Consider the following 23,950-nt stretch of genomic DNA (forward strand, 5'->3'; position numbering starts at 1 on the left):
GCTTAAACTTTGTTTGTATTTTAGACATACTTCTTCATTATGCACTGGATTAATCTGTTAGTGTCTTTGGCTAGAAGAAATAAAAGACAGCCCACTGACAGAGATTTCCTGCAACTTCAACTCTGTGCCTTTAATTTCCGAACCTTTAGATTTCTACACCCGTGTCCTGGTATATTTATTGTGTGTTTTTAGAGCCCAAGCTGCCAAAATTAGGCAATATGGGAACTTTAGGTCTTAATAATTTAAGTCTCAACTTTAGGTCAAAAATTTTTCTAATCTTCAAGTTTACAGAGAAAATTCCAAGTATACTGAAAGACTCTAATCCTAAAAGCCAAATAAAAAGATGACAGATTGTATTGGTTTTCATCTCACAATCTTTGGGTCAAATGCAGGATTTTTTAAGCATTTTGAGTCTGTAATACTGAGAATATTGAGAAAGTGCTTACGTTATCAGAACCGAATCAGCAGAATCTGAAAAACTACGTTTAAACTCTTTCATTTAAAGTTTTTATTTGGCAGAACAAAGTAATTGTTTGTCTCAAGTACAAAAGTGCTGTTGAGAAGAAAATCAAGCTGGTTTGGAATCGGCAAACTTAGGAATTCTTCTCCTGTGGATTCCACTGTATTTGAATCATCTTACTTTTTAAATGGCTACATAATTTGGATTACAACGTTTCTGAAGTGATGTAATGGGCAAGAGTTCTCATGAAAAAAATTCCAATGCCAACTTGCTACCATGTTATGACACTGCTGTCCATAAGAGGTAATTATGAAAAGGAAGATAATATGACAATCGTAAGTTTTAAGCTATGACTTTTTCCATTGACTTTAATATAACATATATTTGCTTTTCTAAAAGGAATTTTTTTCAAAGGAATTAAGTGTTCAATAATAATTGTTGTGCTTTTTTTTTTTCTCTTCTCTAGTGTTCATAATGGCTTCTGGGCTTTTGGTTTACCCTTTTGGTTTCAACTCTGCTACTGTGAAGAGATTCTGTGAGAATTCAGACATCTACTATGCAGGAGACTGCCAGATTGGCTGGGGGTATATGCTGGCAATTGTTGGGGTCATGTTGTCTGTCTTTTTACCATTCTTTGCAAAATATGCACCAAAAGAGCACATATCTCCAACTCCAATACCTACTATTTTATAGTATTTTATTACTGTTTAAGAACAGAACATTCCTGTCTACGGGCAATGGGCAGAAATTATTATAGCACTTCCATTTAGCTGTATTGCTAAAGAGCAAAGAGGAGATGGGGAAGAGAAGGTCAGATTCGCAAAGACCAAAAGTGCATTGATAGTCTTCCGTACGTATGAGCAGCGAACACTCTGGAATTGAAATAAGATGAGTCAGCAGCCTTTATACTGCTCTAAACATATAGTGGCATAATGCCTTAGACAAAAAAAAAAATCAGTTTATCCTCAAAACATCTGTCTACCTCCCAGTTTCTTTTGTGTCTCAAAGTTGTAAGTCTTTTAAAAGCTTCAATTCACTTTTTATATATTATTAAACGTCAAAACTTTTATGAACCCAATAACTTTAAAATCAATAATGATATTTTGTTAAAATTGTTTTGATTAGTGACAAAAGCACCTACTAGTAGCCACGGCCTAAAATTAAGTTTGGTGCCTAAAATGAATTGTATACAAGAAAAGTTTCTTTTTAATCTATATGTATTAGTAGTACCTGCATATTGTAAGTTGTTGGCACATTTTTTAATACTGATCTAATCTTCAAGAATTAGAGTAATCTTCATGAAGACTTGCATAACATTTAGATAATACTTCTTTTCAGAGAAAGAGAGATCTAACTACTTCCAAAGGCTTCATGATGATTTAATAATTTAACAGGAAAAAAATGCCAGAGAATTTTTTTTAGTATTTCTAAAATTGTAGTTTTAGCTGGACTTTTACAAAATTATTTGAACGATTAGAACTGCAGATTTTATTGTTTGATTTTTAAGGCCAAAAAGAAAAATTTGTTTAAAAAAAAGTATGTTCCGAATGGCCCTTATATGTAGGGATAATACAAGCCAGAATGAACTGGATTCTAACATTTTCATTACTATTAAGAGCCCATTACTGTAAAAAAAAAAAAAAAAAAGTGAAGTGAAGTGCTACTGATCACAACTAATAAGAATCTGATGCCATATCAGAACTAGCAAATGGCCATATTTCATGAGTTTGTATGTGAAATTTGTGAAGTCTGATTTCCGCAATAGCACTGAATTCATTACTATCAAGCATTGAAATAAGTGCACTTGATTGCCTTAAGCAAAAGAAACATTGGGTTCTAATCTCACTCCACCGTTACGTTTTTCATTTAAAATAAAAACTGAATTCTAATTCTGTTCTCATCTTTTATTTTCTATTATTTATTTAAAAATTAATAATCACATAGATTATATTTAATTCAGAGCTGTACTTCTTCGGTTTGTATTTTGGCAAAAACCAAGTGATCAAATTTATTATTCTTCACTTAGCTGAGTCCAACTGATTCCTGATTTTTTTAAAATTTTTTTTTAATGGAAAGCGTACATGAAGGGACAAACAGAGACATATTGAGGATGTATAAGAAAATGCAAACAGATAGAACAATCACTGTGTTGTTTTAATAAATGTCAGAGACTTCTGCAGTCTTGTTTACATTCCTCACCCCTCTAAACTTCAATGGAACGTTGCATTGTTTTCCAAAATTATTGTCTGTTGTTACATTGTCATGCACTCTAAAAGCAAATTCTGAACATAAACTTAGCAAGTTCCATTACTAATCTTTGAAAATACAGATTTCAATGTAGAATTAAGTACACTGAGAGACTGCGTGCTATGCGTTTTTGCTCACAGTGACTAATGAATTCAATCTTCCAAATATTTAACAAAATAAGTTGAAGGAATGCCTCTAAGGTAAGAAGAATAAATTTCAGTCACTTCTGTATCGTAATGTACTTTTCAATAATGTCTTACACTTTTTTTAATTAATGGCTGAAATTGATCATTTTCATATGAGAGTCAGAAAAGTGAGGAATAACAACAACATGTAAAAAGAAAATCATCACCGCGAAGTAGAGAGACAGAGATGCAGGCTTTTCTTTCCTAACCAACCTGTGCCTTTACACTAGAACCATTATACAAGACAGGATCAATATGGTTAAAAAAAACAAACAAACAAAACCCAACAACTGAAAAATGTTGAGCAATGTGTATAAACTGTATTACATAGGGTTTTTTCTGTTTTGTGTAATGTTTATGACTGTTCACTTAATGTTTCACTAGAAAAAGTGATTTGTTAGTGTAAAGTAGAAAACATTTTTGCAAAGATCTAAACACTTACTGAAAGTAAAGTTATTTTAGATTTTTATTAACAGCCATAACATACCTACTAGACACAAATGACCTATTCCTGTCATTACTTATTAACGTAATTTCCACATGTGCAGAACTGGAACCATCAATCATTCAACTGAAATCAGTAGGACTACAAGATTTGCGTGATGTTGATGACACACACAGATGCTTGCAGGCCTGGTCCCATAGTTCAAACTTCCTTTGTAGTTTTAAATTACTGTTACAGTGGAGTCTTACAATTTGCAACACTGATGTACTTACTTCTTAAAACTCAACTACTTCTATTGTGAAGATCATCAAGCTCCACATCCTGTAATATTCTGCACCTTTTATAAGTTAAGCTAATGCTTCCATTTGGAAGCATCACCTCTACAACTGGATAGACGAAACTCTCCTTGAAACACCCACACTCAGAATCAGCTTAGCACAGAAGGTAGAGATGATAATGCAAGTGATTCTTACAACAGTTAGTAAAGCATATACTTTAGATCCTCAACTGGAACATTAAGGGAGGGTGTTGCCAACAATATATGTACTAACACTGACAGATCACTTTTTTAAATAAAGACTGTCTGCGCGTTAAACTGTAAAAGCGTTTTCCTGTTACAAGTCAAACGATTTACTGGACCAGGTTCAAGTTTTATTCTAAATATATAATTTTTTAAGTGTAACTAAAAGCTGTATTTTCCATTAATGTGTTTCTGCGTTGACTAGCTGGCTCCTTTTTAGAATATTAACTGTTTTCTGTATTTGACTTGTTGGATACAATATTTCAATTATTTTAAATGTGAAATTTCCAATTGCCAACACTGTATAATAAAATTTAAAAAAAAATAATCACACTGTTCACTGTTTTCTTGACAATTCTTTTGTGTTGTGTTACAATTCCCAACAGATCTGATACAAAGCTATGAAATAGGGGAACTAGCTAAGAGGAAAGGGAAATAGAAACAACAGGAATAATCTATGGAAGTTAACGTTTGAAGGCAAAGACACATAAACATGTACATGGTCCATCCCTCATGAAAGATGTTTCTATGGCAAAGGCAAGGAAGTTCTGTGTTCAAATAATTATTTCTCTCCAACTTCCTCTGTGTCCTTGAGCAATCTTCCTACAGCTTCAGAGTGTGTTGATTTTTTTATACGGGTGTTATTGTTATAGTGATTATTTATTTTTTAAAAGAAACATGAATCAGATAACATATCAACGGGAACCATATGAATATGTAATATGTACAGCTGCATCCTGTGAAATCTTTCTATAGTTTCCATTATGTTCATTTCTAGAAAGGCTTTTACAGGTGTTCTTGTAAGCCAGCAAAGAAAAAGGAACCTGTTAGTTGGAACTGAAGTGAAATAAAGATGCCTCCTTACTTTCTACCAAAGAGCAGTTTTAATGCAACACGCAGAGTCAACAAGAACTTTGTTGATGTTTGTTTGCTATTAACTCCTCAAAAGAAGTACATACTCAACATTTTGAAACAGATATTGAAAGAATTTCTAAGAACTAAAGATAATGAAAAGCAACAGCAATCTGAATTTGTATTGATGATCTTTTTCTAAAACACTTGCACTACTGCAAAACTTCAATGTTTTAATTCAGAATTTCTCCAGTAAAATCTAATCTACTATGTAACAAAACCCTGTTAAATATAACTAGGAAAGATAAGCTATGAAAAGTAATAATGGAAACAAAACATTGGTACTAACCGTTGTTGGATAACGCACCATAGTAATATTTTCAATTATTTAATCAGATTACCTGTATTATTTTTGGAAAAATGCTTTAGGATGTTCAACCTTTATGGGTAATGAGTGAAAAAAATCCATTTCAGACAACCATTTTGACTGTTTTAAGTTTCATTCATTTTTTTTACATATGTTGTCATCTCAATATCTGCAATTTTAACAAAATCTTGGAAAGTGTTTTGTTCTTGAACAGTTGCTGGTCTTACAGAGACGCACTTGAAAATGTTCCTTTTTGCCTCATAGTTTCCCATGCACCTGTGCACTCGACCTCTAATTAGCCTTGGAAGCTCCCGGTCCTTCATCAAAAGCATAATAAACAAATAAAAAAATTATCTCATCTAACATAAAAGCTTTCAAAATGTCTGGTTTCTGAAGACTAAACGCAAAAGGAATTTACGTCAGCTTTTTTGCTATTACCAACTCCTTAGAAAGTCACACCTTTTTTGCTGAAACAAAAAGTCTGGGACATGATTATTGCTCTAGACCAGTTTGGGAACAATATGGTATAAGCATCCAGCTTTCACTTTACACAGTAATTTTCTATTTTATCAGAACAAAATATTATTAACTTCAGAAAAGGTATTATAGCTAGTGGTGTCTGTGTTATGTGCAGACATAGGCATACTTACAATTTCGTAAAATACACAAGGCAGAATCTCCTTTCCATCCCTCAGAAGAAAATTCTTTGCCCCATATGGTCCAGGTGTGACTGCAGAATCAAGTGTGCCTATACCATTTAGCAAGAATAAATCATGATGTAACATCAGAGTAGCACTAAGTATGATATACAAACATACCATGACGATGTTTACTACACAAAAGCACTAAGATATATCAGTTCAGCATCAGCTTTCGGTGAGAACTTGTGCTGCCAGCACTGGAAGTTCCAATACAAATGATGGGCTTTACCTAGTCTTTGAACAGCAAAATTGTATATGATATCTCTCTAAACTGAATGACCATCACTGTAAACAGGTTATTCCCTTGTTAAGCAGAGCCCAACACAATTCTTGTTTTGTTGATCTTTGTATGCAAATCAACTTTAAATATTTGCAGCCTTTTCAAAATAAGTTTTCTGAGATGCCATTACATTGTATTCTTATTCACCTTGCTTTAAAGTTTAGTCATTTCAGTCTTTTGCCATGTTCTTTTCTCAGATAATGCTAATCAATTCACAAAACGCGACACTCTCATCTGTGTTTAGAAGTACTCCAGACTTGAACTTATTCCTAGATTAACTGTATTAAAAATTACTGTAAAACTGTACCTCTCTGTTCCTATTAAATAGGAAAATTTATTGTAACACATCCTAAAAACAAGAAAAGAAAGTAAATAGGGTAGAAAGAGTTTAAATGTTAGAGGATGACTGTATTATTAATTTTGTACCTATTTTAGTCACCTTTGATAGCTGCATGGATCTCCCACCAGGAACATTAGCTGGTGCTCATGCCAGTATTTTGTGGCTTTAATTGTTCCTACACTTAATAACACTTTCTCTTGGCTGTTGTCCTACCATTTTTATCAGTTATAGCACAACCTACCACGCTTACCTAAAACTTCAAATAATAGTGGAGTTTTATCAGCATATTGACTCCAGTGCCTCATGCTTTCAATGACTGCAGATAAGATCCGCAAAGAATTCTTTTTTTCTTTCATTTTTAGTTGAGATGATGAAAATTCCTTTCAGTGGAAGATGAAAACTCAAGTTAGAGATACACATTCACACAATTTTAAAAGGCACATAATTTATATATTATGTTAAATATCCAATATTTACATTAAAATTAAAGTATTTGTTCAGACTAGACAAACAACTCCCTGCCAATTTATATGATCATGCTGAGGATTGTAGGTTATCGTAGTATGAAAATCTCAGTTCTAAATTTTAGAAACTTAAAGGTTTACCACAGCAGCTAGGACTGATAAAAGCCTTATATTTCCTCAATTTTCGTTTTCTTTACTGTTTTCTTCATTGCATCTTCCTATTAACTCTCTCCCATAAGTTTACCTGACTTTTGTCTTCTGGAACACAATTAGATTGTTTTTCATTCATTTTATTTTGCTGAATATTGTGGTTAAATTTATATGCCAGACTATGATCCTGTAGACTTCTTGAAACAGTGTTAGGTTTCACTGGCCATTGTCCTTTAGATGTGTATGTTTGGCTGGTTTCTGTTGTTTTGACATGCTGAGATGAACTACAGTTATCAGAGTGTTTTTGTTGCTGAACAGTTTTCAAACTATTTGAAAGGCTCTGAAATTTTTGAATAATTCCACTATGAGGTCTTAAATCTGTTGTGTTACTTAAAGGTCTATACTCATTTCTGTTCCAATCCTTAGTACTAGGAGCCTTCTCTTCTGCCCTGCAGTACAACATAAGACATAGTTCAGTATCACAGTATCTATTCTGACTACTCAGATAGGTAATAAAAGCAATCTATGTATTCTTGTTTTAGCTTTAAAAACATCTGTTAAATATTCAGACTCAAAGCACTTGAGTATCCACTTAAATTTATCCATATACAGGGCAGTGATCCCACCTGTGCTTAAATCCAGCTGAATTCAATAGGTCATAAAAAGCTTGCTCAATTATTGTCCTGCCCTGAATAAGGGATCTTTCCTGACCCAAGATTCACATTTTTTCCATAACTCTAAAATAAAAGAAGCAAAGCTTCTTCTGAGAGTGACATTTTCAAATTCTTCTACCACCATCACTGAAGAAGTCATTTTACAACAAACTCTAGTGCTGACCTCATTATTTCTAACACCCTTCATTTTATAAAGGCATCTCAGAAATTCCTTCCACCCCCATTCCATTTTGCCTTTGAAGGCACTTGTTCGAAACATTCGCTCTCTTTTTGCCATTGGAAAGGAACAAGAGGAAGGGGGGAGAGAAAAAGGACAGCTATAACATTGTTGAAAGTTTTCCTGCCAGCTCTATGCATCTGAATCTGTAAGCTTTTCCTTGGTTTATAAAAGCACAGAGTTCACAATTATATTCAGTTTTGAGTAATAATTTTGATATATAACCACCCTTAGCTACACTTATAGAAGCTTATTTGAGTGTATTGATAAATTTAACTTCAAGTAAAGGAAAATCTCAAAAGCTTGCATCAAAGACAGGCAAAAATCAATTAACTTTTATGGCAAGACTGAATTTTAGGCCTGATAATAAGGCTAGATATTAGGTCTAATTAATAGGCCTCATTAGGTACACTGAAAAGATACTTCATTTCAGTGGCATTTGGCTCATAAGCACAATGGAATTATTCAGGACTACAGTGATGATCTGAGAATCAAGTGTGTCTCTCTGAATGCTACAAGAATATGAAATAATGTAAGATATATTTTCACGTGAGAATAATTTTGGTTAAGGAAGGATAATAAAAATTAAAGACTTCACCAACCTGCAGGCATACAAGTTTTTTCCAGCATTTGCTAAATTAGACTTTGATGCATTTGATGGTTTCATAAGGGAAGGAGCCACCTGATGTTCTGTTCGGCTTTCAAAGATAAGTTTAAAGTGTCAGTCACATAGCCGCAGCTTTATTGTGAGACAGACACATGATCATAGTTTGTGAAGCAATTAGTACCCAAATAAAAATCAATAAGCAACAAATAATCGGCTTTTACATACCCATTGTTTGCTGCTTTCTGTAGTTCAGCCAATTCTGGGTTTGCAGTTCCCCAGCCTAATTCTCAAAAGACAAAGGGTTGAATGTGGATACAAACTCAAAAGCTTGAAAGGTAATACATCTACTTAGGGCTCCTACGCTTTTATCAGCTTAAGTTACAGACATTAGACTTACTAGCACAGTAAGACTTTATTACAAGCAAACTTTTTTACTTTATTATAAGTAAAACATAACAAAAGCACTAAAGGCAGAATTCTGCATCATTCTTTCCAAGTAGAATTTGAAAAACAGAAGTTCTTTTCTGAATTACAAGAAAGACATCTTATAAATGTTTCTTCTTGTAACACAGGACTTGAATGTTGATTGAAATCAACTGAAAACAAAAGGTCAGAGTTTCAAGAGACTCTATTTAAATGCCAGTGCTACTTCATTCTCTAACACACACAGAGTCAAACTCCCTCTAGGCACAAAGTATAAAAAGCTCAATTGTATAGAGGAGAAAGAAATTTCCTGGAGGACATTTTTTTTACATAATGAACTTTTCAGAAATAAATGTAAAGGATACATACAGTTCTTGATAAAGACAATGTCTAATTTAATAAAATACAATCATAAAGTTAAGATTTATTTGGAACTAGAGCCATTAAAAAAAATACATATGTATATCTTATTTACCGAATGATGTGGGAGAAAAGTTGTAATTACGAGTCCCTGAACTGGTACCCGGATCATTTTCCAGTGGATTTGATGTGAGGGGCTGTCTATTTCTTTTTTTCTGATTGAACAGAGGTACAGGCAGACAACCTAAAATTGAATTTCAAATAATACTACTTTTCCAATAGCAAAAGGATACAGAATCTACACTTGAAATATGTAAATAAATTTACTTAACAATTATTTTACATCACCAATAGGAATTACATTTCGTAAACACATAACAGACCAGCCATTGCCCTCACAGAATTTATATTGCCAGCTCTCTGTCCATCCCATGAAAGAAACATTTCCCTTTGTGACCAGTCCCGACTCTATTCAAAATCTTGCCCTGTACTGCAATAAAACAGATAACACATGCAAGTCCACTCAGGAAATGGGGGTCCAGCACTGAATACAGTATGAATACCGCTCGTGTGTTGATAGATATATATATAAAAAAAAAGCATAATAAGGTATGAATTGTAAAGCACAAATGAATGGATGGTACCTGCTGTGCTGCGAGTTGATGTGTCAGCCAAGCTCCGTTTCATTTCTTTGCTGTATCTTAATAGGCAACACCGTATTGATTACTCCAAATTTCCTATATGGAAGTTAGATAAGCAGACAAAGCAAACTAATTCATGTTGTAAACGCATCTAAATTTTATGTGATTTTATGGTGTTTTCTCTTAACTCGATATCCAGTGTCACACATCCCTTCAGACACAAGCCTAACACATTGTACTGAGCAGTTATACTGAGTTTAGAAGATCCACAGGTACACAAGTAACAAGCAATTGCTCTTTGCAGCTTAAGGGCCCACATGATTACATTCTTGAAGTAAATGTTACATTATCTACTTTTTCAAAGTGGTTTAAGAATACTGATTTCACTTCTGAATTTAAAAGCACCCATACATTCAAATGCCAAATATAAATTCATTTTTTTTTTAATTCCTGAAAATATAATACTAATAGAAAATGCATACTTATACATTGCTCAAAAGTGTGATGGCAAGCTACATGGCTTTGAGTAAAAATACAATTTAACTATTCTGTAAAAAAATAGTGTCACGCTTCAGAAAATAAACTTCTTTTCTGTACTTATGGTAGAGACCTAAAACCTTTAGCCAATTTCCTCATATATAAAATACTTCACAAATCAAGAACACATTATTATCAGCCAAATATTATGAACAGAAAAAGTATATATTAACATATTAGGTACAGGTAGTTTGTCATATTTGTTTTCTGATTACTTGTATAGTGAATGTCTATGCATTACTCTATACATCGAGGACACTACACAGACTGCTGTGTTGCATTAGTTGCTATTCTATCAAAGTTAGCTGCTGGTGCATATTGCCTTTAGTGGCATGTAAATAATACTGCATGCTTGTGTGTATAAATAATGTAAGACGTTACCTATACATTTGTATAGGCATTTTGATCTGGCAGTTAACTGCAGGCAGCTATTAAAGATGTTGATAAGAATGAAGCACAAGTACCTACCACAGCTAGACTAATAGATCAATTCACTCTTTATTTCTGTGAGATACGTCGATTACATGTCAATTACAGCAACTTCTAGTTAATTGCTGTTACACAATTTAACCGGGCACTATGAAGCCTAATGGCCATAAGTGATTTGTAAAATAAAACCCTCTGAACTTGACATTTCAGTTTATGAAGCCAGTTTTGGTGTTGCACAGCATTTTAGACTGCACTGCTTTGCTTTCTGTCCTCTCTTGAAGATATGCAACCAAATCCCAGAGCTAACCTGTAGGAAAAAAAAAAGTAAGCTAAGGATGGATAACTGGCGATACCTGTGTAAGCCTCCGCTGTACTTCACACAGCAGCAGCACCAGACACGGGCTAAAGGAGCCTGAAGCCCTTACCGGAGGCTGAGGGAGAGGACTGAGGCGAAGCCCGCCAAAAAAAAACGGTCCACGAAAGAACGCCCTCGCGCCTAAGGGAGCGGGAAAAGGGCGGGAAGGGGCTGCCCACGCGCTCCCGGCTGAGGCGCGGCTGGCGCAGGCGCAGTTGGCGGTGGGCGGCTCTGAGGGAGGGGACGGCACCGGCCCGGCGGCGGGCGGGGCGCGGTTAAATGGGTGCTGTGTAGGATTTAACTAATTACCTCCGCACCCGTGGAACTGGCCCGCGTGGTGGTATGTTCAGCACTTAGAGAACCCGGGGCAGGAGCTGAATTGCCACAAATGTGTGAACGCAAACATAGGTATAAATAAAAGTATCTGCACTCTTAATCCTGTTCTCTTTAACCCCTCTTCTGGGTTTTACACACTGATGTTCTCAGCCGTGTAACCCCTGACTGGTTCCTGTGTAAAATCTTCGCGCTCGGCAGGATCGGAGCCCACCCTTTTTTTGTAATCCTTTCACTTCAGCTTTGGAAGGCTTTGGTGAGCCACGTTACACTTGTATATACGCCTTGGTGGCTTTGATAGCTAGACTTCAATTACATTTCATTATTGCATATGTTTTTCAGCTCGTGTCACACATTCGAAGCACTACCAGATATTTGCACGTAGTACGTAACAACAATCTGAATTCTTAATGAACTAAAGACGATCCTACACAATTTTTCAAAGTGTAAGTACTGGCAAAGCACAGGAATAAGGGATTGTTCCCGGTGTTTAATTCAAAAGAGTGAAAGCTTTTCAAGTGTCTGCATTTTATGCCACAAATTTGTGGGTGCTTGTAATGTCCTGGGAGACCGGGAGTTAAAAGCTGTTTGGAAGTAAAGTTGGTCTAAGGGTATAAAAGAAGCCTCCGGGGCTTTAGTTTCTAAACTCATGTTTGGAAATGCACTGTATCTGTCCTAAGAAAGCTCTTCTTAGGAGACGAACTTCTCGCATGTTAAATGAGGTAAGTGCACAAACGATCTCTGTGTTTCATTCAGTATTTCGCAAGGAATGATAACCGCTACGGTACCACCAGCAATAAAAGACTATACCTTCTAGCACTGCATGTTTGCATTTTGCCATTCGCTCTTCAAACTGCTGCGGCGTTTAAATTCAGCAAACCAAGATTGAGAGCGTGAGTGTTTTTTTTCAGGCAGGGTGAAAATCGCCGTTCTGGCACCGCTGCTGAAGAGATGGGGGTCAAAGGACAGTACAGACTGCCCAGCGCTGTAAAATACAACTTTACTGCCTTGTTTAATAAATTACTTACTATGATTAAATACCTGACAGCTTCCAAGTACAGCAGTAATACAGCTGAGCGTTTAAGTAAACAGTCTCTATTAACTCACTGTAAGGTTCAGCAAACCTGTATGCACAAGCTGAAACAGAGAGAGCAACTTTTATAGGAAATACAATCCTGGCAGAACTCGTCTCAGTAAATCCTATGTTTAGCTTTCTTTTCCTAGACCTACAGTCTATCAGCCTGGGCTATAAAGCCTCTCCCAGGCACTAGCCAAATACTCTCTCAGTCACTGGAGTATAATCTTAATGAAAAGGAATTGTTCAATAAACATTCTTTATTCCCTTGCAATATAGCATTTTTTTTATATTTATGTCATGTGTCAGATACTAATTACAAATACTTCTGTCATTTACAGCAGTTATTATTGCGGTTTCTGCTATTAAGACCTTCTATTCTAAATGTTGTGATCCTCATGGTGGAAGTTATGGCTGCTCTTTGCCTTAAGTTTCAGAAGCCTATCTGAATGCTTTTGGCAATGGAGAAAATCAAGTTGTTGGCTAAGGATTTTTTGGGGGGAGAACGCAACTATTGTCCCATCGTGGTCTGTATCTGTTTCCTTTTTAATAAGAGATTGCAGAAGTTAGAAGGGCCGTCACTGACAAAGTTGTTTAACGTGTTAGAGGTCTGTGTTAGCAGATCCCAAGGCAGAACTAGCGCCAGGAATACTAGGTAAGTCAGTCATGGATAAATTGCAATTTAATTTCAGCTAGTGTGTTCCTTCTAATCACTGTTCTTCAGATACTAGAAAACAAAAAAGGTCATACAAGCAACAACATGCTTTGAGGGACTCAGCTGTTCTTAGTTTTTTTTAGATGAAAGTACTTGATGTTTCAGCATTATGTGTTGATCTACAGCCAAGATATGATTCATATTTTACTGGTTTTGCTTGCTTTAAATCATTCTGCTCTTGTATACTGTAATGTTTATGTAATATAAAACATACATGAGCATACTTGTTACACCTAGTTTGCAATGCAAAAATATCACAGATTTTTAAATGCGTTATTAAAGTTTACATTTAAAAAGTCTTTTCATACTGTCATTAATGCAATATCTACCTATACATCATGTATTAATAGAGATTGCCTAGAGAAGTTAACTTTTGAACTGTGTAACAGTACCATTAACAGACTTGGAGATATTACTAAATATGGTAAATGAAGGGGAGGGCTCTCGAGAGGGAGGAGTGTCAGGTTAGCAACTCCCCGCCTCACAACGGGAGCCTAAAACTGTTAGAGAAATGTTTATTTTATACAGGCTTAAAGAGTTTCCTATTAAAAAGAGTAAAGAGAAATATTTTTTTTGAGACAAAAGTTTTACTTTATCATTATTTTCTGTTTTGCTTTCAGCAATTCTTAGAGCTGCTGAAAAGCATGACTTCCTCTTCTGTTGTTGATAAACCTCCGGTAAGACGGGTTGCTATCTTCGGGGGAACTCATGGCAATGAGTTATCAGGGGTATTTTTGGTCAAGCACTGGCAAGAGAATGGAGCTGAGATCCAAAGAACAGGAATGGAAGTGAAACCATTTCTTACCAACCCAAGAGCTGTGAAGAAGTGTACTAGATACATTGACTGTGATCTGAACCGTGTTTTTGACACTGATAATCTTGGGTAAGAATAGTTGTACTTTCTGTTGTTTTACTTTTCTGCTTTTTAAAATTGTAAGGAGCTTCCTTCCCAGATTAAAATGTTAACACAGTTCCACTACTCTTTTAACTGTGCAGTCACATAACTGAAATTATTGACCTTTAGCCCAAAAAGAAAAATGGCTTGAGTGTTAACAGATTCATTTTAAAACTACTGCTAGTAGAATGAGTCTCAAACCAACAGATGTTAAAAACAGCACTTTAAATTAGTATTAGATTAGCTGTATTTGTGTAAACTTAAGTATTGCTGTTCTGAGTTACAAAGTCATTATTTTTCACGTCTTCCTGTGCAATTCATGTTTGCAGCTCTTCTGAATACAATTATACTTGCAGGAAGATAGCAGATAAAAGCATTTAAAGGTAGACATTTGAGTGTCTATGTGAAAGAATTGCATACAAATCAGGGAAGTGCATTTGATTTCAGTTATATACAGTAAAACATACAAAACTTGAAATGAGCTAAGTTAGAAATAACGTATTCTATGGCAAAATGATAGACAAAAAGTCTCAGTAATTTAACTGAGTCATCATTTTAGAACAAATACAATCTATAATTACTGTAAAATAGTATTTGATTATACGTTTTTAATAGGATTTCACGTTTCTCTGCTTTTGAGACATCTATTCCAGAGGTGTACTCTATAAACATTCTTATGCTTGGTATAGTTGCATGCTAAACAGGTAATTATGTGTCAGAAAGGTCTTAATAGTAAAGGTGAATATCACTGAAATAAATATCTATCATGTATTTTGTAAGCATGGTTATTCTTACCCTGCACATCTTTTCATCTGCCTTTTCCTCTTAGAATTTTGTTGTTTATTATTATATATAAGATAAACAGAGTTTTTAACACGTAAGTGTTGAGGCCATTGTTTTAATTACTTACTTAGGGCAAACGTCTGGGAAAAAAAAAAGTGGTTTTGTTTGTTTTCGGATGCTTTGAACATAAAACACTTGTCAAAATAGCAGATTAGGACACCTGCAAGTTGTCTTCATTTTTAAAACTAATATTCCTCAGTAAATCCTATTAAATCACCCATTCCTATTACAACACTACTGAATGTTTGGAATACCTTCATCTGATCCCTTTAAGTGTAAACCCTTCAAGATTATAAATGATTTTACAAAATAAGAAAAAGGAGAGTGAAACATTGACATTACTGAAAGTAATGGTTGAAGTCCCATTGGCTTCAATAAGAAGTATTTGAGTCTTACATGAAGAAACCTTGAATTTCAAAGACAACTAAAGAATACAAAGGTAGATTACGTGATATACAGAATCAGAAAAAGAGAAAAAGGAGCCTGAGGGGCTCATATAAAAATTCTAATCCATCTCACATCCCACCAGTACATCAACCGTGATGTAGACATTCCCAACAGATTATGTCTTTCTATTTCTTATACTTTGGCAGTGGTGATCCCATAATTTTCTTCATCAGCCTTTTCTGATCCTTAAATATCCATGCAGTTATTAATTATTTAAAAAAACTTTATTTATGCAATTTAATACAAGTATTTCTTAGAACATTAAAATATCACCAAACTTGAGCTGTATTGAGAAAAAACCACTGAATTCCTGAATTTATCACAGAAGATATTAGGTGTTTGTATATTGTGCTTGGGTAGTATCCCAAAGCCTGTTGTCAAAACCAGATTTGCTGTCTGTGTGGAACAAGCCTGGACCTACAGCAGTTTTATATACTTTTAATACAGAAGATATCTTTGTGTCATACATCAGTTTCCTATAGAGCCCTTATTCCGACAGGAAGCAGATCTCAGACCTTTCCTTAGGCTAAGACCATTTTTTTCTAAGCATGGCACAGACATAGTCATCTGAGATTACAAGTACTAAAACTCTGAAGGAACAGAGTTGAGGTAGCAAAAGCTTTTATGAGCTTTGAGGATCAGGAAGGCTCAGAGCAAGAGACTGTAAAAGTCTGATCAGAATATGAGAAGACAAGAAATAAAGCAAGTTACAAAAGACCTTGTGACTGATGTCCAAGGTAAAAGGGCACGGACCGAGATCCAAATGCCGTCTTCAGTAGGAGGTGGATCCAGTGTTGTAAGTGGTTTAAGCTGTTGATAAATTTTGAGTTATTCTTCTGCATAGGTGTAAATTTGGGGATGTAAAGAAATAAGAGAATTAAATAGCATCCATCTAAACTCAGATAAAAAACCTCCCACTACCCTTCTGCGCAAGATACATAATAGTAAGACCTGGTTAACAATCATGCTTTTTTCAAGGACAAATTCATCAAATTTTAACAGTTTGGTAATTAAATAGGTGATTTCAACTCCAGTCAATTATGGAATTAAAGTAAAAAGAAAAGGGTATACGTATTTTGTTGATTGTAAAGCCATGGAATGAGTTTACTAATTTTTTTGTACTGATATTAACAGCAGCACAGTGGTGGAAGATATTCCATATGAAGTGAGAAGGGCTCAGGAAATCAATCATATATTTGGTCCAAAAGGTAGTGATGATGCGTATGACCTTATTTTTGACCTTCACAACACCACTTCTAACATGGGTGGTTCCCTTATTCTTGAAAACTCCAGGGATGACTTTACAATTCAAATGTTTCATTATATCAAGGTAAAACCAATTTAAATGAACTATTAAAATAGATTATTAATCGTAATGTTGTATTACTATATATTATTTTGTAGTTTCTTTAAATATACTAATTTTTATTCTGCAAAACTGTTTAGAATATTTAATCATTCGTAGGATGGTTTTCTTTAATCAGAGATAATTAATAATTTGATTATAATACCAGGCAATTCAGATTTGAACTCACTGTAATCTTCATGTATTAAAATGAGTGTTAGTAAGACTAATGGGCAAAGAGGAATGCTTAGAATAACATCTATGGAAATGAATGTAATTTAATCTGCTTTCACACTGATCTGTCAGGAACTTGGATAAATTTGGTCACACATGCTAAATAGTTAAACATTAATTTTATGAAATAAAGACGCGGAAAAAATAATGGAACTAGGTAATGACAAATGTTCCCTTCATCAGTATTTATAGGAATAGCGATATGTCTTTAGAAGCTGTTTGATTCTGCCGTTCCTGAAGCAGATAAGTATTGGTAGAGCGAGGTTTGCAGAAGTGCTGGCTTAAGCGTACCCTGGTTGAAGTACTAGTGACCTAGACAATGACTGATGAAATCGAGGTTAGGGCAAAGGTGTGGGATTTTAATTTATTTCTTTTTCCCTTAGAAACAAGGTATATTTTAACGTGATTTTTTTCTTATTGTATGTATCACATTTAAATGTTTATAAAATACTTGAAGCTATAGAAAGCTTATAACTAAAGTTATGTGAAGAGCAATGGTAGGCAGTCATCAAGAAAGAGACCTGAAATAGGTTTCTACATTAGAAAGAAAAAAAGAGATTAAAGTAAGGCTTAATTCACAATCTATGTCCCCATAGGAGAATCTAAGTCTAGTGCAAAAAATTCTTGAAGTCCGCTTTACGGTATTTAGATTCTAAGTTTTGGAACACTGATGAGTAGATTTTTCTTCCTGTTAGCAATTTAAGACTAGAACTGTGTTCTGTTATACGCAGAGACAGCAAGGTTCAGTGGAGCATGCCTGGCTTGAGTTAATGGAAAGGAGACCAACAAATACAGCTTTGTGTGTTTTCTAAAGATGTCCTACTTCTTTGAGAGCCATGAAATAAAGGCAACATATTGAAGACATTGTGTAAATCACTTCTGCATCAGTAATCTTTTGTGGCACAACATTTTAAAGTATTTGCATAACAAAGACATTTTTAAACAATTTCCACAGAACGCTTTGGCTCCAGAACGATGTCCTGTTTTGCTGATTGAACATCCTAGTTTGAAATATGCAACAACTCGATCTGTAGCAAAACATCCTGTTGGTAAATATGAAAAATAAAGACTATTTTAACCCACCATAAATTATTTAAAAATATGCCTGTTTCCAGATCTGTTTATTTCATTGCATTATACAGAGTGCTCTGATCACCAGCAGCTATTTGACAATATATTTACTGAATCAAATGTATGTGATTATCTTTTCTTCTGGAGTTCTGATTTATACTCGGCTTACAAAATACAGAAGCCAGATGCAAATTCTTAAACTCAGTTAACCCACTGGTTGCAGAAAATATTTATAATATATGAGGATAAGGAAGTTAACAGCTTCAGAAAAGAAATGTTTACTTCCTCTAAATAAGCCTCGGCTGAAATGCTGGTGGTTAGCCAAGAGGAGGAAAAGAGAAGATGTGATAAAGGAAAGGGAAATGATGTTCTGCATGGACGTGGCTAACTTTTTCATTTAGGGAATCAAAACCATAACCATAGAAAAAGTTATTAGTTTGCTTTACATGTTAAGCAATGAGTTCTCTAAAAGGCATCATGGAAAAATAGAATGAGGAAAAAAAATAAGAGAAACAAACCCTTTCTCTTACTCTAGTAGCACACTCAAAAATGTACGTATGGTTCTTTAAACTGATCCAGAGTGGTAAGCTAAATTTTCTGCTTGCCTTTCAAAATCACATAACTCTGTACTTTAAAATTCCCTTTAAACATAAAACATAGACCAAATCAGACATCTGTATCTGCTGTGTAATCTAAACACGATGTATTATGGCTATATTAATAATCTCCCTCGTCTGCAAACAGGTGTGGAGGTGGGTCCCCAGCCACAAGGTGTTGTTAGAGCTGATATTTTGGACAAAATGAGGAAGATTGTCAAACATGGCCTTGATTTTGTGCAACTTTTTAATGAAGGTAGAGTAAGTAGTGAGAGAATATAGCCCTCTCTGTCATGTCAGTGGACTATTTCAGGAGAATATGGGTTTTTTTAAATTGGGTTGGGCTCCAACATTTTACAGTTACATGGGTATAAGGGGGAGTGGGGTATTCTCTACACCACCTAAGGGTGGCATCAGAAAGTCAGAATTCCTGTCTAGCTCCTTTGGGTAGCTTTAAGGATATTTCCTCTTTCTGAGGATTCAGTAAGTATACTTGATCTTAATCTTAGGGTTGCTTTGAGAATCTGAAATACTAGCTAACAGCATTTCTATAGTAGTAGGTACACGGAGAACATACATAAATTAATGTGTCTTCTGTGCATTGCTATCTAAAATATATACCAACAAAAATAGGTGTTTGAATTTCTTTTTGTCAGTGGGCTTTTTTTGGAAGTAGAAGGAAAACAATATAGTTGTGCACATCAGAATCTCCATTATTGTGCTGGAATAGTAAAGATTAAATAGCAGCGATACTATTCTGTATTGTGCAGCACTGTCAAACACAGGCCTTTCAATGATTTCTTCATCTAGAAAATACATCTTTTTAAGTATACAGTGAAAAGGCACATTTCAGCACCAAATTTAGATCTGGGCTTCCTATGCTACCATACGTGACTGGACCATCTTTCTGCAACTTAGCTTCGAGGGGACAAAAAATCTGGAGCCTGATATTTTTATGCTATATGAGCTAATCACTAGTGTGTAAACTCTTGACGAGGTACCAAATGATTTAAGCCATTCTGAAAAGAATAAATAATGCATTGTTCTTTTTAACAGGCAGTTGCTCATTTTGACATTAAATTACATTTATTCTTTCTAGGAAAGGAATTTCCACCATGTACAATTGAGGTTTTTAAAATAATGGAGAAAGTAGATTATCCCAGGAATAAGAATGATGAAGTTATTGCTATTATTCACCCTAAACTGCAGGTAAATTCTAAAATAGTTTCCATTTATGACCTTTTATAAGTATTCCTGTGTTGCATCTGCTACATTGTAGTATATTTTAGTAGTAAATATTTAAAACGATGGTATTGCCAATGGGTTTATTGAATACTTTAAGACCTTCCCTATGGTAAATTCTATCACTAAGGTCATACAGTATTTCAGTAACTTACTTGGGAATCGTTGAATCTAAAAATCACTTTTGAACCTAAAACTAAAAAGAAAAAGACAATAGGATATCTCATATTCTAAAACATAAATCTGATTTTGAATTCTAAAATGAAGGTCTGTTTTTAATCAGTTATGAGCACATGCAGTTTCCTTTTAGTTCACCTTTACCAGTGAATTCTGTACAAGCCTGAAAACGAGGGCCAGAAAGCTGAAATTATGTGCTGAAGATTTAAAAAGAATTCCTTTTAAAGTTTTTGCCATAAACTGCAGAGAATACAATTATTGAGCATAAATTCAGAAATCACGTGAAATACATAAAAAACCAGAAAGTAAATATATTTTATTTATTTTCTTTCTCTAAGGATCAAGACTGGCAGCCACTGAACAATGGTGATCCTCTATTTTTGACTCTTGATGGAGAAGTAATTGCATATAAAGGGGACTGTACAGTCTATCCAGCATTTATTAACGAAGCTGCATATTATGAAAAGAAACAAGCTTTTGTAAAAACAGTAAAAGTGAAACTCACTGCAAAACACATCAGATCCTCAGTCTTAGACCAGGACACTTCTTAAAGGCTTATTATAGGTTTTCTATACAAAAGGGGATTTCTCTTCTGTGAAATCCAGTATCATTCATGGAATAAATTAATGCAGAATCTAATTTTAAATTGCAATTTAATTAACACTGCTGAGCACTTTTAAGATGACACATACTGTCATAATGCTAGTTATGACTACCGTTTACTTGTTCTAATAGATTACTATAGATGCAAAGAATAAATATTATTTTTATGAATTTGTTAGTTCACACTATATAAAATGATTAAATGATGTACCACATATGGGTTAGAGGCTATAAAAAGTATATCCAGCGTCATATAGAAAGATGTTCATCCACAGAACCAAATTATATAAAAAATTACAGCATTTCTACTTTATAACCCAGACCTCCAATAACCGTCATTTTTTAAAATGGGGTGATCCTTGAAACTAATTCCTCAGATAAACATACAAAATATGAAACAAAGGAAAAGCTAGGGAGAGAGAAACAGAGTGAGGATACATATATATTAAAATTCTTTTATATTATCTGCATACGTGACTAACCCCTACTGCGCTGAAGTGGAAGCCTTAGGGTTTGTTTTGGTTTTATACTTAGGAAGATATAAAATAAGCTAAAAACATCTGATTTCTGAGAAAAATACACTAAAATTAAATATAAAGCTTTTAAAATTTAAAATATTACAAGATTAATTCAAGCTGTTTCTGATTTAACATGAATTTGAAGATAAAAAGGGTTGAATTTAGGAAGTATCTAGTAGTTGGAAACACATTGGAGCAATATTCAAATTCAGGAAAAAGATGCACTTATGCCACGGAAACTAGCTTTATAACTTTCTGGATGTATCCACCTACTGCTTATAGCATTTTCCAAATAACATTTTAATCAACTGTTGTACCTTAAAAGTTTTCAGTGAAAAAGGCAAGATCAGGTAATTACTCAGGTTTTGATTGAAAAGCAATGCACAAATCATACCTGAGTATTTCAGAACGGAAATTAAGAAGAATTCCATATGGGGAGACTTCTCAGAATTTTAAGACTGACTTGTTCTGTATTTGTAGAAAGCAAGCCTGTCATAGTAGCTGAAAAAGAAAAGAAAACGAGGATTTAATTAATTTTCTGAAGTTGTTTTTAACATATTTGACAATAATTGGGGACAGAGAAAACATTAAGAACTTTGCATAAGAGTACAATAATTAGCTATTTACAGAAAGATTACTTGTCTAGATAACCCCCAAATTCTGTCCTTCGAAAATTGGTATCTTCCTTATTTACTGCTAAGCCAAAATCCTTTTTTTCCTTGCTTTGTGTAATTCCTCTGGCAATAAAATAAAAACACAAGACAGAATGTTTATTGAATTACAAGTTTTATTCCTTTAATTTAAATAAAGATCATATAAAAAGTACAGAATTATCTGCTCTAGTCATTAGTCATAGTGTTCTTGATAAGACTCTTGAGACAGGAGACATGATGTGTGATCTGGCAGGGCTCCGTGGCCACAAAAGGAGGGTATTTTCTCAGCGAAGAACTTTTAGAAACAAAGTCGCAGCTTCTTCCTCAGTTTTATCATACAGTTTTGTACCTGGACATTGGCACGGCACATTCCTTATGGTTTTTGTCCCTTCCATGTTTTATGGCTACACCTACAGTGTGACCCCAGTACAGCAAAGAGATACCTGAACTTATTTTCAGCAACACGTCTATCCACAGCAACAGGGAGCACAGCACAGGCTAGTTTATTCTCGTTCCTGAGTATATGTGAAGAGGTATTTAGTGGGTTTTTTTGTACAAAAACTGGCACTCAAAAGAATCCAAATGGAACTGCACAGTCCTGAGGCAATATTCTTTGTTGGCAGTTTCAATGCAAAATTAACCAGCAAAGATGAAAGATTCCAAGACCACAGGAATTTTTCTTCTCATACTCACACATCCTATGAAGGCGGCCATACAACGCTCAGATATTACATTGGTCTATTGATACACATAAATGTCCTTCCCCTCAAATTCCTGTGCCCTAATGACATAACTGAATTGAAGATTTCAGTTTGATCCCATCCATCCAGGCCATACATGGTAGGACACACAGGATACGGCATCTAGAGAAGACCGGTTGGGCAGCGAGAACCGCGTTCACCATCCCTGCAAATAGCGTTGCGCTATCCTTTCTGCTGGAGCGTCCCCTCACGCTCTCTTCTGTGTTAAGAAAGTCTTTTGGATCATTTTGCCCACAGCAGGCTTAGCTGTAAGAATCCAACGCAATTCATATTATCATTCAAATGCAGAACAGAATTCACCTGAGTCTTTCCTAAATAGCACCTTTAAAACAGGCACCAAATGAATATGATGAAAACCCATGACACTGAAGACACATAATGCATTAACTGAAATTTAAAAGTACATAGAACAAATATTTCTTTTTATACATACACACATAAAATAGAAAACTAAAAATATAATTCATTGTACTAGGTCATCACAGGTAGTGAAATAAAAGGTGCTACAGAAATGCATTACATAGTCCTCAATAAAATATAATAATTAAAAAACCACTTTAAAAGTCTGCAATTGCATTGCATTTAAGTTATTTTGTTCACTTTGGGAAGAAATACTGACTTCTTATTTTCACGAAGTGGTTGAATACAGAAATTGATTTACTTTTAAATTGGAAGAACTTCCAATGTGACAACTTATTTTATGCAGCAAGATGCAACAGCATGGAAAAGCTGAGTAGGAACAGTAAAGACCTTGTGACTGGAAGAAACTCAGAAATATTCTCCAGTATTCTCTGTATTTCTGCCCTATTATTTTATGGGAAAGCATATACACATGGTAATAAATAAAAAGCAGTAAACACCACGTTATACCCTGGGGGTTACACACAGGAAAACAGATCAGGCAAAGCTAATGAGACCTGAAGCGGCTTTTCTCCAGCTCGTGGGATCAAGCCTCCAATAACACTGACAGACAATACAAAAGCTTCAAATGTATCCAGAACATTGTTATTTTGAAATAACATACTTCATTTAGTAGTCTTCACAATTGAAATGCCTTTCTTTTCTCCACGACAAGAACTTAACTTTTTTCAGTGTACAAAATGTTTCTCATGAGCTAGAGATTCCAAAACAAAAGACAGCAGACTGGGATCACGATGTTAGTTTTCCACAAAAGGAAGAAATATCTCA

The 23,950-nt window shown here is 34.7% G+C and overlaps 3 protein-coding genes across 5 annotated transcripts in view; 2 read left to right on the forward strand and 1 right to left on the reverse strand.

The window, feature by feature from the left end:
* Positions 1-4,185, forward strand: part of LHFPL7 (LHFPL tetraspan subfamily member 7) — a 66,432-nt gene extending 62,247 nt beyond the window's left edge. The window contains exon 3 of the mRNA XM_054207874.1: positions 927-4,185. Within this exon, the coding sequence (XP_054063849.1) occupies positions 927-1,153 (227 nt within the window). The 3' untranslated portion in view covers positions 1,154-4,185. The remainder of the gene's footprint in view (positions 1-926) is intronic.
* Positions 4,186-5,201: 1,016 nt separating this feature from the next.
* On the reverse strand, positions 5,202-9,979 carry SPATA22 (spermatogenesis associated 22). Its single transcript, XM_054207870.1, has 8 exons — positions 9,937-9,979; positions 9,408-9,536; positions 8,735-8,789; positions 8,505-8,600; positions 7,106-7,460; positions 6,648-6,777; positions 5,727-5,824; positions 5,202-5,393 (listed from the first exon to the last, which is right to left on the reverse strand). The coding sequence occupies exons 1-8, from the start codon at positions 9,977-9,979 to the stop codon at positions 5,202-5,204; spliced, it is 1,098 nt and encodes a 365-aa protein (XP_054063845.1).
* A 3,879-nt stretch (positions 9,980-13,858) lies between these two features.
* Positions 13,859-23,252, forward strand: ASPA (aspartoacylase). 3 transcript variants are annotated; one of them, XM_054207872.1, is made up of 6 exons: positions 13,859-14,260; positions 16,700-16,892; positions 18,097-18,190; positions 18,957-19,064; positions 19,908-20,017; positions 20,566-23,252. In XM_054207872.1, the coding sequence occupies exons 1-6, from the start codon at positions 14,022-14,024 to the stop codon at positions 20,776-20,778; spliced, it is 957 nt and encodes a 318-aa protein (XP_054063847.1). In that variant the 5' UTR covers positions 13,859-14,021; the 3' UTR covers positions 20,779-23,252. The 3 variants fall into 3 exon arrangements, with proteins under 3 accessions (XP_054063847.1, XP_054063846.1, XP_054063848.1); XM_054207871.1 differs by having other exon boundaries at positions 16,697-16,892; positions 20,566-23,250; XM_054207873.1 differs by lacking the exon at positions 18,957-19,064 and having other exon boundaries at positions 16,697-16,892; positions 20,566-23,251.
* Positions 23,253-23,950: the final 698 nt, after the last annotated feature.

The sequence above is a fragment of the Rissa tridactyla genome, chromosome 7, assembly GCF_028500815.1.
Source record: "Rissa tridactyla isolate bRisTri1 chromosome 7, bRisTri1.patW.cur.20221130, whole genome shotgun sequence".
NCBI lineage: Eukaryota > Metazoa > Chordata > Aves > Charadriiformes > Laridae > Rissa > Rissa tridactyla.

What these genes read in the sequence shown, in the direction of transcription:
- SPATA22 (XM_054207870.1), bottom strand. Translation starts at nt 9,979, where the DNA reads ATGAAACGGAGCTTGGCTGACACATCAACTCGCAGCACAGCAG. An exon ending in TTCCAGAAGACAAAAGTCAG is followed by an intron (nt 6,778 to 7,105) that starts GTAAACTTATGG and finishes TTCCACTGAAAG; the next exon opens with GAATTTTCATCATCTCAACT. An exon ending in CTTGTGTATTTTACGAAATT is followed by an intron (nt 5,394 to 5,726) that starts GTAAGTATGCCT and finishes CTTTTGATGAAG; the next exon opens with GACCGGGAGCTTCCAAGGCT.
- ASPA (XM_054207871.1), top strand. Translation starts at nt 14,022, where the DNA reads ATGACTTCCTCTTCTGTTGTTGATAAACCTCCGGTAAGACGGGTTGCT. An exon ending in TGTAGCAAAACATCCTGTTG is followed by an intron (nt 18,191 to 18,956) that starts GTAAATATGAAA and finishes GTCTGCAAACAG; the next exon opens with GTGTGGAGGTGGGTCCCCAG. An exon ending in TGTGCAACTTTTTAATGAAG is followed by an intron (nt 19,065 to 19,907) that starts GTAGAGTAAGTA and finishes TATTCTTTCTAG; the next exon opens with GAAAGGAATTTCCACCATGT.